Source organism: Enoplosus armatus, chromosome 10 (genome assembly GCF_043641665.1).
Source record: "Enoplosus armatus isolate fEnoArm2 chromosome 10, fEnoArm2.hap1, whole genome shotgun sequence".
Lineage (NCBI taxonomy): Eukaryota > Metazoa > Chordata > Actinopteri > Centrarchiformes > Enoplosidae > Enoplosus > Enoplosus armatus.
This window is the reverse complement of record NC_092189.1, coordinates 14,443,710-14,458,660: the sequence shown is the minus strand read 5'-3', so window position 1 is coordinate 14,458,660 and position 14,951 is coordinate 14,443,710. Positions and strand designations below refer to the sequence as shown.

The window sequence follows — 14,951 nt, the reverse complement described above, 5'->3', positions numbered from 1 at the left end:
GAAAAAGAAACAAATCTTTGTCGTCCCACTTTTCAATATGCAGCCGAATTCTCATCTCAAAACGAGACTAATACAACCGTTACCTCTCAGGGTCGCTCGGGAGAAGAAAACAACTCTGCACAGACGTAATCAGATCATGTGACAATAGCAAAGCAAATATTTATTTTACACATTTTCTCAGTTACTACAGACTGGAAACCAACACATCACGTCTTTTGTTTTCCTGGAGACGTTTCTGTCGAGTTGATCTCAAACTTGACTTCCCATTTTTTAGAGAAATGTATTTTAGCTCTCCAAATTTCTATATCAGTACTCGCCTATCCCTTGAGGTATTTTTTTTGACTGCCAATATTTAAAACACTATAGCATGACGTTACTCTGTAGCAAGATGGACTTTATTTTGTCATCTTTCCCCCCTTAAAGTTTTGTGTTTTGTGTTTGTATTTAATTATTTTGTTCCTAACCGTCAACGTGTTTGTGATCAGGAATAACATCCCTGCAGTTTAAACTCTTAATATTCATCATTTCACTGTAGCTATGTCAATATGTTAGCCTCTGATATATATAAAAAGCACTCTCTTTTTTTATTTTTATTTCTCTTTTTGAATGGTGCTAGATGTCATTTGTGACGCATCCTGGAGTACGCCATGATGTAATGGGTGCATATCAGGGCCTTTTGAATTATCTGTATACAACACAAGGATTTTGATTTGGTGTTATCAATCAAAAGTCCTTCCCCCTCTTTGTTTTCATGTTTTTTTATATATATATATATATACATATATATATATATATATAAAAAAGATCCCCCCCCCAAAAAAAAAAAAACAGGTCACTTAAACAGATCTGGAAACAGACGACTGGCTTGCTCAAACTGTATGATTTTCTTATTATTTTAAATCATAACATGTAATTATTTTAGAAAGTTGTTCATGCAACAAGCCCCCCAGTTTTTCTGAACTAATGTGCAGGTGTTGGAAATGTTATTAACAGTTGAACGGACGGACTACAGCGTGTAAAAGAAGTGAGAATCTGCTGCACCAGGTTTTGATGTCTCTAGTTTACTGTTGCCTCCTTTTAAAAAGACAAAAGGGCAGGTGTGGTGTAATGACTCCCCTTGTTTCTCCCCTTCTATGTAATTACTATCTACATATTTTGTTCTTCAGTTTTCTTTAACTAGCAGTTATTCCCTGTATGTTTGTTTTGAAATTTAAAATTGCCCCATTTGATACAGCATTTTAGTATTCGGCAGGGGTGGGTTTTGTTTTTTTACTTAGGGGAGGGTGGGGTGGAAAGGTTATAAGTTGTGCATAAGCCAATTATGTTTATGATTTTTGATTAATGTTGATAGTTTTTCTTTCTCTCCCCCTTCAGTCTTGTTCTTTCTTTACACATTGTAAAGTCAGCCAGAGATGACAAACAGTTCTGAACAGCAGAAACAAATTCAATAAACTGTTTAACCCACTTTGTCTGACTCGTTGGTGCAAAGTTACTGACTTTTAATGCTATCGACTGTACAGTTCTGCATGTCTGCCACTTGGGGTCACTGCTGTCCAGTTGAACAACTACAGGAACAACACAGAGTTGCAGATATAAATGTGCTGTACAATATACTGTAGGTTTATACGATTTAACAATAAAGAAATAATATAAAAGTGGAGTGATAGTCTTTCCATTTTCTTTCAACTGCGTCTCACAGTCTTCTTCAGAAGATGATGTTCAGAGTCAAACTTAAAGCCCATCTGACTGAGATATGATTGATAGCTCTAGGAAATGCTAGTGAATGGACCTTAAGTTAATATTTTTTCTTGAAGTAGAATATAAAAATGAACTGCAGCTTTGAAATATATCATGTTTCCTTCCTACAGGAGATACAAGGACTGTTTTTACTGTCCGTCCACTGCAGCTCAGCAGGGAGGAGTTGTCGAAGGAAACAAAAAGAGGAAGTTTTGCATTAAAAAGACTTTAAGTAACTTTGGAAGATACCCTTCTTGATATCACAGAGTCAGACTGCTGAAGTCTCATATTTGATTTGGCTAAACTTGGGAATACACAGAAGGACTGAGGATTTAGTCCCCCATCACTCACAATGATATCACATTAGGAAGGGTTCTCTTCAGAGACATAAAGAACACAAGTAACAATTATGAATTTCAATGTACAGACGGACCTGAGTATTGTATCCCTGACAGCTACTAGTTTCACTTCATTTCAGTATGTGAGATCTTTTTAATCAGCTTACAGATTTGAAACCTGATTGAGATGGTGAGGTACATTTTCAAATCTCTCTACAAATACAACTGTATTACAGTAGCATGTGTTCATGCCTCTGTGTTCCCTGTTTCACCCTTTAAAGGGTTTTTACCAGCCTTGGATGGAAATTTGTGATTTGTAATTGTGGGCAATATAATTAAAATTGACAGCAAAAGTGATGTACTGTGATGGATTACCTAATTCCATCAAATCCACAAAAGATTTTCACAGTCAGCTAATTAAAAATGGCTGCCTGGAAGGTACAAAGTAAGTTAGTCATAATATAATATATATATTTAGTAAATGGACAAAAACACTGGTATGGTTCTTTTCCTGTAGAAGAAAGTAAAACAGTAGACAGATGTTATTTTCATAGAGCATCTTTATAGAAAACATTTCTTCACATTTTCAAAAAACATTTTTTTGTCTTTTCACTTGTTCTCTTTTTTTTTTTTTAAGGTTGTTTCTTTCTTTTTTTTAAGATAATTGTCCATTTTTTTATTTGCTCAAGTTGAACATTTTTTAACATCCATCTGTGTCAAAGGCTCTTGCTGAGTCACTGGGGCTTGTAGAAGGTGTCTGATAGAAAACACGGGCATTCACAGCCGTAATATTTATCAGAAACGGTGCTGACCAACACCAAGAAAGAACACCAGTTGTTGGGGGTGTTTCTCCCGCTGCAACCAAAGCCCACATTCAGCCTCTAGTAGTCGCATCCCTCCACTTCAGCAGCACTCCAGTTTTAGCCTGAAGGCACCTGTGTTAACAGCGCTTTTACCGATATGCACTTGTTTCTTTTGTACATCCTGCAGTTACTAATGCCTAACTCTACACAGTCTGTCACGCCTCTACATCTAACCAGGCTGCAGCACAACAAGCAGGTCCTACCGTCACACCCAGAAACTAAACAGTACTCTAGAGTTTACAAAAACTGTAAAAATAAAAATAAAAAAAGAGCTTCAACAACTAGTTTGCACATTGTTCTGCTTTGCAATTTGTACCATGGATTTTGACTTGATAATCAGCTTTGATACAGCTCACAAAAAAAGCTTTACCACAAAGCTTTGAGCAAAAATCTGAACTCAACCTCAACTCATGACCAGTGCGGATCTACTTCTGGGCATTTCTCATCTATGCAACTCATCACATAGTTTTTTAACGACCTTTGGTCTGAAATTCAGTCTCTGATTTGATCATTTCTGAAGCACGTCAGTACAAAAAACTAAACAAAATCATTTAGCGAGTGGCTCAGCTTAATCTTCACTGAAGGAAACAGCTCACTGACTTCTTTAGTTTAGTTACAAATTTTCTTTCATCAGGTGTAAATTGGTATGTTTTGCAAACATCATTATCTTCAAAATCCTTCCAATGATTCACTGAAACATCTTGGATCAACTTACTTCACTCAGAAATCTGGGGACGACAAAAGCAAACTCTGAAAGTTTGAGAACAAAACAGTCTAAAAATCTTTGTTACACGTCGTACAGTGGAGAAGAAAGGCGTCAGACACACACACTGTGCGCCTCAATGTCTACTAATGAGCTACGTTGCATTATAAATATATAAAGTTTAAAAAAGTGCTTATTAAAAGAAACTATAGTGATGTGATAACTTCCAGCAGTGTCACCGTTGTGTTTGTTCTTGACCAGCATTAATACGAAATGTTAGGGAGAGCAGAACTGTCGTCCTTCACGGTCCACTTAATGTCCTCCTCCAACACTGACAAGGATTGTCCAAAAACAACAAAACAAAACAAAGGCCCTGGTCTCCCATTAACATTCATTCAACTTGTACAAAAGATTTTTTTTTTTTGGGAAAGCATAGTTAATACAAAAAAGGGAGACTGATCGAACTAAACAGGAGAGTATTGGCCACTGTAACACACTGCTACAGACAAGCAGTTTCCCACAGACAGAGCTGGAACACAAAACAACAAGTAAAAATTAAAACAACTCTAGTAATAATTGCACATAACCTTTGAGAGCCGAGATGTTTGATGAGAGGACTTCACAACAAGAGACTCTGCAGAAGGGGTGAGGAGGAGGAGAGGGGGGATGGCACACTATGGTTTAAATACATTAAATCTGAAAAAAAGAAAAGCACATTCATGGAGGCACAGCTACAAAACGACGGAGTTCTGTGTCCTTAAAAGTGCCTCTCTCGTCCCACTTCGCTGTCTGCTGTTGAGATTTCTTTATCCTCGTGTCTCTCGGTCTCTCGATCTCTCTGTACCGGCGGAAAGTTTTAGCTTTGTGCCTCTCCGAGCACTTAGGCAATCATGTACTGAGTGATGGCTCTCAGAGCGTATAGCAGCTCAGCCTGCAGCCGGGCCTCCATGATTAGTAAATTCATGTGTATCTGAGGGACAGAAAATGAGAAATGATTCAGTGCCAAAAGAGAGTTGAGGGTTAACCAGTGGAACGTTAACAGTGAGGGTCTTCTTACCCGTTCTGAAGTTTTAAGTGGAGCCCAGCTCAGCGGACACACAGGAGTTTTGGTGGCATCTGGAAAACAGGCCACAGCCTTGATGTACAGCTTCAAATCCCGCTCCAGCAACTGGTTCACTTCTCCGTAATCATAATCATCATACCTGTAACCACAGACAAACATATATTCATCTGATAAACACAATGAAAAGCTACAGTAAAAAATGGAAAGCTTTATATTGATACCACATGCATAAAAAGAAGTGGCAGTCTCACCGTATTCCTAACACACAGTGGATGTAGTTCCAGATCGCCCTCTTTAGGTCGGGGCTGTGCAACGAGGGGAGGGTGGTCACACTCCTGAATCGGTCGTCCAGGAGGTGCCCGATGTCCGAGTACAACCTGTTGACTAAGGAGAAGCCGTGGTCCTCCCATGAATAGTCCTGCGGAGCAAATACAACACATCCTCAGAGTCAGCGTCGCAGTTCAACTTAAAGTCACTAAATTAACTCATCAAATATTAAAAGAGCAGCAGTGGTTCCTAACCCTCCCCAGTTCAACCAAAGAATTTTATTTCTTTTCTTTGTTTTCTTTGGTTTTTGGGGGTAAAAAGATGCAGTCATTTACAAAAAAAAACCAAAGAATAAAGGAAAGTCTGAAAAAATTGACATAATTGTGTTTTTTTTCTGCTTTCCACTCCTCTTTATTATTTTGTGACCCCTCTGGTTTATCTTGCGAGTAATCCTATATGCACAAATCATGAAGCATATAGTATTGTGAAGCACTGGTTAGGTTTCAGTCTACAACAAACATCAAGAGCACTTATTTAAAACGGTGTTAAGCTGCTGGATGTTTGAGGTGTCCCATTACACGGCTTTAACAGACACCTGCCAGCCAATCAGAAACAAGTATTTCCTCAGGCCATAGCACACATACGAGTGTACTGACAGCACCACCTGCCTACTGATACATTCACAAATGTAATGTCCTCACCTGAACTCTAAATACTTGAAAGTGGTCCTCCTCCCTGCGAGCGAACTCCTGATAGCAAAAGTCAGGGTCTGTGATAAAACGTGTCGGGTCTGCGAAGCAACTCATCTCCTCCTCTTCTTCCATATCTAAAAAAAGACACGATGAAAGCAAAGGAGGTGGAAGGGAGGCAGAGAGAGTGCGTCAATAAGTGTGGCTGATGAGTGGTAATTGCTCAAGTTTCACACCATGTGGCCTTGACGCTCGAGATAACCATCAGAAGTGAGTGGGAACATCTGAGCAGCGTTTGTGTGTTTCTGCGTATCGTCTGCCAAGTAGGTTACCTGTTTGCTGGAGTGTTTGGGTCTGCAGCAGACGCTCTTCTCTCTTCTCACGCTCCTCCTGGGACTTCTGAATCCTCTCCTTGAGACACACCATGTCACAACTGGAGTCCAGAGACTGTCGACACAAACACCAGGAGAAGCACCGATGAAGTATCTCACACGGAACAGACACAACCTACTGCTGCTGTAGTGAGAAATAATCTGATCATATATTTATCACCAGAAAATGAATCCTCTCATATTTACACAAAGAGCTCTTTTAAATCAAAGTGGTGCTATATCCTCAGCATTTAATGCTGAGAAACACATGATGGGACTAACTGATGCATCTATTTCACACTATGAATTATGGTTTGTTCTAACCTTTTATGTAAGAGATTGTTTGTGTATAATTTATCTTCATACATGTCAAAAATGATCCTAAATGCTAAAATCCTTCTGAAATGTTCACAAGAAATCCTATAAAGTATATAATATTTTTCACTATTTTTTTATAGACAAAAAGAATAATTGTTTGATTGTTTGGTTGAAAAATCTACAAATTAAGCCATAATGAAATTAATCTTTACCAAAATAGTATTACATGAAACATAAACTGTACCATCAATCATATCTATTTTCACAGCATATTGTATAAATACAGCATTTAACAAAACAAAGCAAATGCACTTTTAAAGTTTCTTAGCATTACAAATGTTTCAAAGGCAAGAAGAGAGGACTATATTTCACTCTGCATTTATGTGACTTTTATTTTCACAAAAAAACAAATTTGTTACCCGTCGTCTTGTTATGTGGTCAGAGGGAGTGGCGAGCGACTGAGGCACATTGGTGTTGCCGTTGGCAGCATCAAAGGGGCAGAAGGTTGGCGGGGTACCGTTAGGAGACTTGGAGAGAGGGACAAAGTCTGAGTCTGTGTCACATCCAAACACAAAGCTGCAGAGGGAGTGGCAGTGAGCCAGGATCACCACGGCCTGCACCAGCTCAGCCAGCGACCAGCACTGCTCGCCCGACTTCAGCAGCGACTGGAGACAAGACAAGAGATGACGGGTCAAATGAACTGTGTATTATTTTAAGGCTCTCTTTATTCTTGTTTATCTGCATCCTGAGTGCTCTAAAGATATAAATAATTCTGTATTTCTGTGAGTGATAATGGGTCATCATTTCATATCGTCTTGTTACGGTTTATGCACATTTTGTTATGTGTGGTCCACTGGTGCTTTGCTTTGCTGTACCTGGATATGTGAGCAGGCAGTGAGCCAGGGCTGGTGGGCCAGCACCTTGTTGATGTGGTCAAGGAGACGAAGGCGATGGGGCGCCGCCTCCAAACCCTGCAACCACAGAGGGTCCCCACCCACCCTCAGAAACTGGGCTGAGTGCAGGTACACCAGGTAGTTGCAGTGATGTCGTGCTGCAGCCTGGAAGTTGAGGAGACAGATTTGGGGAAATGACCAACTCAAACATTACAGCTTGGTATTCTTTAACTTTGAATAAGACTAGTATGATCCCTGGAGAGTTTAGTTTGTTTAGCTACAAACATACAGAATGTACAGTAGGTAGATAACAACCGGTGAGATCCTGAGTATGCACAAACAAAAACAGCCAGGTCACTGACCATGATGGCGATGTAATGGCGGTATGGCAGCGGCAGGGGGCCGTCCATGTGCAGGATATAGTGCTGTGTGCGCAGGAAGCTCTCCAAGTACTGAGGGTGAGAGGCCATCTGCTGGGACACGGCGTCCACGCTCCCCCTGCTGACCAGAGCCTTCATGAACAGCAGCGACACTCGCTCGTTCTCACCGTTCACCATCACCTACAGAAACCAGGAAAGAGAGGAGGGAGAGGGTTGGTTTCTGACAGGAGAAGCAAAAACACTGAGTGGTTTGTTATTGCAGTATAAACTGCGGATGTTTTTTCATTGTGTTTATGATGTATGATGGTGAGGCAGCAGCCACTGGAACCAAATCGAAAATATGCCGCTTCCAGCTGCTCAAATATGAGGATTTGTTGCATTTCTCTGTATTATATCACTGTTCATTAAATATCTGTTAATATCTGCTAATGTTGGTTGGACGAAACAAGCCATTTAAAGACATCACAACAATGCCTGTGGGATTTTGCGGACATTTTATAGACAAAGAAATTAATCACTTAATTGAGAAAGTAACTAGCAGATTAATCAACACAGAAAATAAACGTTAGTTGCAGCACTAAAAGCCATCAACACTGTTACAAGTGCTCATAGTAACAGTGATAAATGTCTTCAGGGCTTTGAGGGAATCATTAGGACTCATTTTGTAGCCAAAGCAGGCTCAAGATAAGGTTGGACTTCAGTGTCCACATCATGTGATGACAGGCTTAGACTGTGCTTTGGACTCAAGTCATGTTCCACACATTAAATCATCTGAAGAGAGGCAGTCTTGGAAGAACAGCAGCCGTGATGCTGTGATACCGGCGCCACTGGCAAGTAAGTGCATTCCTCAGATTACTCTTTCTGCAAATAAAACAAGCAAACAACGGTGCTCAGCTGGGAGCTCGACAGGCACACAGACACCAACTCATGTTGGCTGCAGCAGGGTCTGATGCTTCATACAATTCCACTACATTATTATTAAATATACATGAAGCACCGTGGATTAACAGGTATCCAAAGTGAAAGTGGATGCAGTGAACAAAAACAATAAACAGCCTGATATAAAAAAAAACACCCAAAGTTGTCCTTTGAAAGGGGGATTTACATGCTGGGGAGGAACCACAGATGAAGGAACTAATGTGAAAGTTTGGCTTAGGAGGCCTTAAAGAGGGAAGCTCCGCAGCAGCAGAAGTGGATGAGACCAAACACACAAACATAGGAGCGATTGGGCTGAGGAGCTGGAGGCCAAGAGAAACAGACCCATGTGGAGAGGGAAGCTGGTCTGCCCTTATAGGCACAGCCATTTATTACCTCTCTCGCCACCATACAATGGCCTCTAGGAAAAGGTGTTTGGGAGCTCAGCCTCGGTTCCTCTGTATGTGAAACCTGAGTGCACAACGCTGGTCAAAGCCAAATGGTTCAGTGCAGTTTGAACCGTACACATGTTGGCAAAGACTTCTCCTTTTAACAACACAAACTGCTGTCTAGGATTATTACTGTCCTGTCAAATCACAGACACCTCAACTTCTGTCTCACATAGTCGGAGCAAATGGCGACAAGCGGGCCTTAATTTTAGCCCTGTACAGTTCTTCGACATTCGGCACCATGTTTATCTGGCTGGTAGCTCCGTGTGGTATTTCACTTCTCCCTGCAGTGGATGAGGGTGTCCTTCTGATCCTGCAAGAGGCTCCACCTCTCGACCTATATAGAGCCCACACTCAAATCTTAAAGGACATGTTAACATACTACACATTCAACAAATCACTCTCAACCTGATGTTTATGTTTCCCTAATCTCATTGTTTATATAAAGCAATACAGAAAAAGAGCTAAAAAAGGAACAGGAGGATAAAGAAGCAGTGAGTGAACAAGCAGATATGGCACTAAATGAAATACGCTCGGACACGGACTCCCTCTCGTCTGCCGACGTACATGGGAAATGGGCTGGAGTGTAATGTAGAGCACACAGGTGCCTGCCAATCAAAGACCTGTTGACAAGAGCACATTCAAACAAGTATCTCTCTGCAAACACAAGAGCTACTCATTAGTATGCTGAGCTGCAGAATCTAGGTTACTGCTCCATTGGGCACTTGGTCAAGAAAAGGAATGGGCATTTCAGAGGCCTACATCAGAAAGAAAACATACTTTGAGTGCAACTTGTCAAGGGATGTGAGGAGACCACATAGCATAGCTTTTTTTACAGTCACCGTATGATGAGCTAGGAGTGCAACTTTAACCGATTATACTTCCACCTGATTATGAATGATCCACGTGAAACTGTTCAAAAGCTCTCTGTTCAGATTTTATAAGAAAACAGCAACACGGACACACATCACAGATTCCCTGAATCCGAGGTGTAAGAAATTATGATCTATGTGGTGTATTTACTATAGCCTGACTGATATTTTTGAAACAGGTGTCAATATTTGAGAAAAATCTGATAAAGATATATTGAGCGGATATTTTAACACCTTTAATAAGGGTCCCTTAAATGTGGTTATTGAAGAATCGCGACCAAGATGTGTACAATGCACATGACATTTTTCGGTTGAAAAATGTGCTCTCAAGGAAAAACGACTATGTAACAGCAAGATTGTTTGTAAATTGCCACAAACACATCTTTGGTACGGTGGTGCAGCGGCTTCTCATTACTTCAGCCAACATATGTGCCAATTATACCAACCAGTCGAAATGTAATGAATCCATTACAATAAGTGTACTTGGCTTTCAGATGTCAGAACTGTACCAGACTTCCTGAATATCAACAATGTATGGAAAACATTTCAGACTGGAAATAGTTTATGAACAGACTGCTAAGATCCCACTGATGCTATGACAAAGCCTTATCAAAATGGGACCTCATGTGCAACCAGGTGATGCGACAAACCTGGCTACAACAAAGGCTGCTGAAGTGCCCCTAAGTAAGGCACAGACTTCTACCTGCTCCAGTAGGGCTGTGCTGTAGCTCCTTGTTCAGAGTGTGAGGGAAAACTAAATCTCTGTACGAGGATTGATTCAGCAAAAGGTTACCATTGTTGTTAGACCAGTTAAAGCTGAAATGACAGACTTGTATATCATACAGGGAACCCTGCGCCCACACAGGACACGGTCTGTGACTCCACTGCCCACACTGGACTTCACTGGGCTGCACAGTTAAAAGACATGCATGTCAAATCTCAACAAGCAATTAGCCATTTTGACTATTTAACTGACTGGTTCTCTCATTTATTTAATCTTCAACCACCGTCAAATCTACAGCTGTGACAAAAACAGTCAGAGGAGATGAGATTTGTCATCACTGGCATCATACAAAGAGGAAATTGGTGTTTTGTGTAATCTCATAAACATGTCTGGACAAATACGACAGAAAGTCAAATTGAAAAAGGAACTACAGTTGATGTGAGCAGCCCAGCAGGAAATGGCACATCCTACAGTTTTAACCGAGTTTGCTGACACCGAAACATGAAAGCAAAATTAAAGCTCAGCTAAATCTACAGTTCAAGAGAAGATACAGTTTGTTTATGACGATGTAAATTTACAAAAATTCTCAGATTTTGAAACAACAAAAACAAAAGATGAAGTCCATCTTAAATTATATTTTTTTTCCTGGTTGCCAGCCTGAACAAGTAAAACAATTTATGTGTCAGTGTTTTCCCACATAAAATCAATTGCGCATTATTTAAAGAAATATTTTAATCAGAACTAATCTATACTTGTGATTTATATACACTAGAGGAAGAAGGTTTAGACAGACATCTTTTGTCAAAGCAGTGTCCAGACACCCATCAACACTGTTTCATCTTTATTGCCTGAAAACAAGCCACAAAAGCTGCAGACAGCAGTACTTTTGATAAGACGATACACTCCTTATTGTCCACCCACATGAAAAAATACCCGCATGAAAAGAAAAAAAAGGACTGTTAACAAGCGTGTGTGTGGGTGGATATATAAAGCAAAAAGGAACAAATCATCATTTAGACCACTGTGTATGGTATTGCAAAGCATATTTTGGTTGATAAAGCAAAAGCACATGAAGGCTTTGTGCACACAAACCTCTTAATTCTGCTTACAGTACGCCCAGCAGCAACTGATTTTGAAACAAAGACATTTCTTCCTTGTCAAAAACAAGCTTCAGGATGACAAAAGCAAGATGACGATATTGATATTAGAGCGCTGCTGTATTCAAATCACAACATGAATTCAAACTTGTGGCCTGGCTACAAATTATAGGAAAAAATATCAACTCACAGGTCTGTTGTGGGCAAAGAATTCACAGGTGCAGATCATTTGACATTCAAAAAAACCAAAAACTTCCCTTCCCAACACAGGAGAGGTCATTTGTTTAATGATCAGAGAGGAGCAAGAGGCAGGGATGAAATGAAAAACAGGGGTGACGTCACTGAGGGGAGGAAAGGTAAACGGAGACAAAGACAGGCTTTGATAGCAGACTGACAAACAAAACAGCGGCACTGTACAGGCCGGAAAACGAAGGAGAGCGCAGGACTAAGATGACACACAAAGAAGTGGAAAAATGATGCCAGCAGCCTTCCAAGGGTAAATGTGTCAGCTTGAGATGAGACGTGCATGTGCACATGTAGTGTCTGTATGTGTGTGGTGTTGGTGGGCTGCAGGAGGGGGGCTGCTGCAGATACAGGAGGAGGATATTCAATCTGCATTCCGATTGAGCCTGGAGGGGGTCCGTCCTTATAACGCGCCAGCGTCCCGATGGCATTAACTCCCTTGCCACCCCCCTTTTCATCACCGGAAACACAAGCAGCCGGGGACGATTTTGGCTCTGCAACCTGAACTCAGGGAGTAGCGCAAAACAAACCAGCTGCAGCCCAAAGATGTTTGGAGAGGGGAGGGAAAAGGAGCTGCTGGGTAGGACAGCACATACAACACAACCAAGACAAACAAAACGCTGTGCTGCAGGATGAAGAGAAAAAAAAGACAGAAAGCCGAGCCCATAAACAGTACATGAGTGATTGGGCCTGTCAGAAAATACGACAGGCAGGTAGCGCAAGGGGGAGATGCAGTTACAAAAGACTTTCACTGATAACAGGGTAATTCATTAGTCGTCTCATTCATAAACAAGCCAAGGGCGAGTAGATTATCATATCAAAGTCAGGTGCTCAAATTTGGTGGTGCATGAATGCGTGCCAAATATTTGTTTGTTTTAAACTAGACAGCTTTGGGATGCAAGTGCTATAAGTAGCTGTGTACTCACAGGGTTATTTTCCTTTGTATTGGTCTCAATACAAACTGATTGTTTGTCCACAGTTACAGACAATAATGTAGTCAAATGGCATGTAAAGAAAAATGCCAGTTGAATGACAATGAAGATGAACAGAAAACAGTGAGAGGGGGAAAGGTATGTAACACAAATTGGACTTGAAACTAGAGTAGAGGGTTTTGAATCCCTAGCTGCTCACATTCCTCCCTGTTTTGCTCCATTTCTGGACTCTAATCTGCAGCAAACATGTCTTTCTGGACCGCACTTGAGACAGCGCCCCCTTTCTGTTGCAAAATGAAAAACAGCGACAGAGGAGAAAAACAACTTTGATTGGCAGTTCAGTTCAGTCTGCAAAAAACAGCACAATAAAAGTCGCCAACATTCAGAGGGACCGCAAGCGAGAAAAACTCAACACTCCTCGCTAATTAAAAGCATTTAAACTGTTGAGTCCTTTCGAGCCGTCCTTATATCTTATTTATGGTCAATAAATGACACTGCATTACTTCACAGCCACCTAGCAGCAAACTGACAAGACACTTTTCTCCCAAATCCTCAGATGATGTCATCGTCACCTACAGCTTTCTCCTCATACTGCAACGCTCTCAACCGTTAACGCTTTTTAACGTTAGTATTTCACTAAACCGGTGTTCAAGTTAAATATAACCACATATAAAAAAGAAAGTACTAAATCATCACTGGTGAACCAACAAAGGAAGAGTCTTCTCCACTTTGTTAGGTATTGGCACCAACACAGAATTGACAGCAAATGGTTATTTTTTGTTGACAATGTTCACGTATAACGTTAACTTAATGTAAATTTACTAACGTTAGATTTAAAATAAAATGACGAAATGTTGCGAGCTTTGTGTGACATTTAAACGGCTGAAGATGGAAACTACAAAATGTTTCTTGATGTGGTGTGAGGAGAGATGGCAGATCCTAACAGTGAATTAAATAATGAAACCTTATTTTATTTCCCTTTTCAGTTGTGCTTTAACGTTAACTCTAGCATGTTAGCTCGATAAACCGTTGGTTAGCCGAGTTAGCTAGCTGGATCCGAAGTTTGTTACAGCTATTTTCGCTCGCTAGCTAACTAACGTTAACAGCCACTGTAACGTTACTGCCTGATGTTAAAAAGTTCAGAGATTGAAAGAAGTGTTATTAACCTTTTATCTTACAGGACGGCTGTTAGCTGCCAAATAGGTCATTTAAAGACAAAAAAGCCAAAGCATGAGTTGGTTAAGAGACGGGCTTTTTAATAGAAAATAACTCCTTCGACAAATGAATGAACGTTACTCAGGCTACCCAGTTAGCCGCTAGCTTTAAATGTGTTAAAACTAACTTAGCGTAACTATTCTCAACGGTTCGTCTATTGTCAGCTTTGACCTACCTGTTTGTTGACTCGCTGGCACTGTGTTCTTAGGGGGTACTCCATTTTATTCGTACAGATGATCATTTTCCAAAAAAAGTGTGCTACTGCATGGATGCGGCTCTGTCTTTTCTTGGTGCTTTCCAAGCTAGCGAACAAAGGCAAGAAGCCGTCCGCTGACTGCAGTCAGTCAGTCAGTCGGGCTGTAGCTGAAGACTGGACTGAGAGAGAGAGGAGAGAAAACCTTCCCAGAGCCGAGCTGACAGCTCCAGTAACAGTGTGCCCAATCAAAGCACAGGAGGCGGAGCTGGCTGACGGAGGTTATATCCAAATGCTAATGAACATCTGCAAACAACAGCGCAGAGAGGAAAGAACAGGCCAAGGCAGACACGGGGTTGGACTACCAGCTTCACACAAATTCCTTGACATTTGTCAGGAAGCAGCATTTTGTTTTTGTGTATGTCCCGCTTTATGCTAGCTGCGCTGTTTTAGCTACAATACACTGTACACAGTTGAATTAGGGAAATGTGGTATCAGGTCTCACAAAGCAGAATTACCGTGTTACCTGGATATTATGAGCCAAACCCAGAAGCCCCTGAAATCTGCAGCCTGGACTATACAAGCCAATTTGCAGGTCTTGCACAGCAAAGTAATCCAGATAGCTGTAGTCCTGCTTGGTACATGACACCCATGTCCACATACTCCTGTGTCTTTTAGTCTGGGATTGT

At 40.9% G+C, this 14,951-nt stretch overlaps 1 protein-coding gene across 1 annotated transcript; it reads right to left on the bottom strand.

Annotated features, from left to right (window-relative positions):
• Positions 1–2,635: 2,635 nt before the first annotated feature.
• sesn4 (sestrin 4) lies at positions 2,636–14,431 on the bottom strand. The gene is made up of 9 exons (XM_070912957.1): positions 14,245–14,431; positions 7,605–7,802; positions 7,225–7,407; positions 6,769–7,014; positions 5,993–6,107; positions 5,673–5,797; positions 4,956–5,122; positions 4,699–4,843; positions 2,636–4,611 (listed from the first exon to the last, which is right to left on the bottom strand). The coding sequence occupies exons 1-9, from the start codon at positions 14,308–14,310 to the stop codon at positions 4,522–4,524; spliced, it is 1,335 nt and encodes a 444-aa protein (XP_070769058.1). The 5' UTR covers positions 14,311–14,431; the 3' UTR covers positions 2,636–4,521.
• Positions 14,432–14,951: the final 520 nt, after the last annotated feature.

Excerpts from the sequence above, each read along its gene's own strand:
- sesn4 (XM_070912957.1), bottom strand. The coding sequence starts at position 14,310 with ATGATCATCTGTACGAATAAAATGGAGTACCCCCTAAGAACACAGTGC. Across the intron at positions 7,803-14,244 it reads GCCAGCGAGTCAACAAACAG|GTGATGGTGAACGGTGAGAA; the intron begins GTAGGTCAAAGC and ends TGGTTTCTGTAG. Across the intron at positions 6,108-6,768 it reads ACCACATAACAAGACGACGG|TCTCTGGACTCCAGTTGTGA; the intron begins GTAACAAATTTG and ends TTGTGTCGACAG.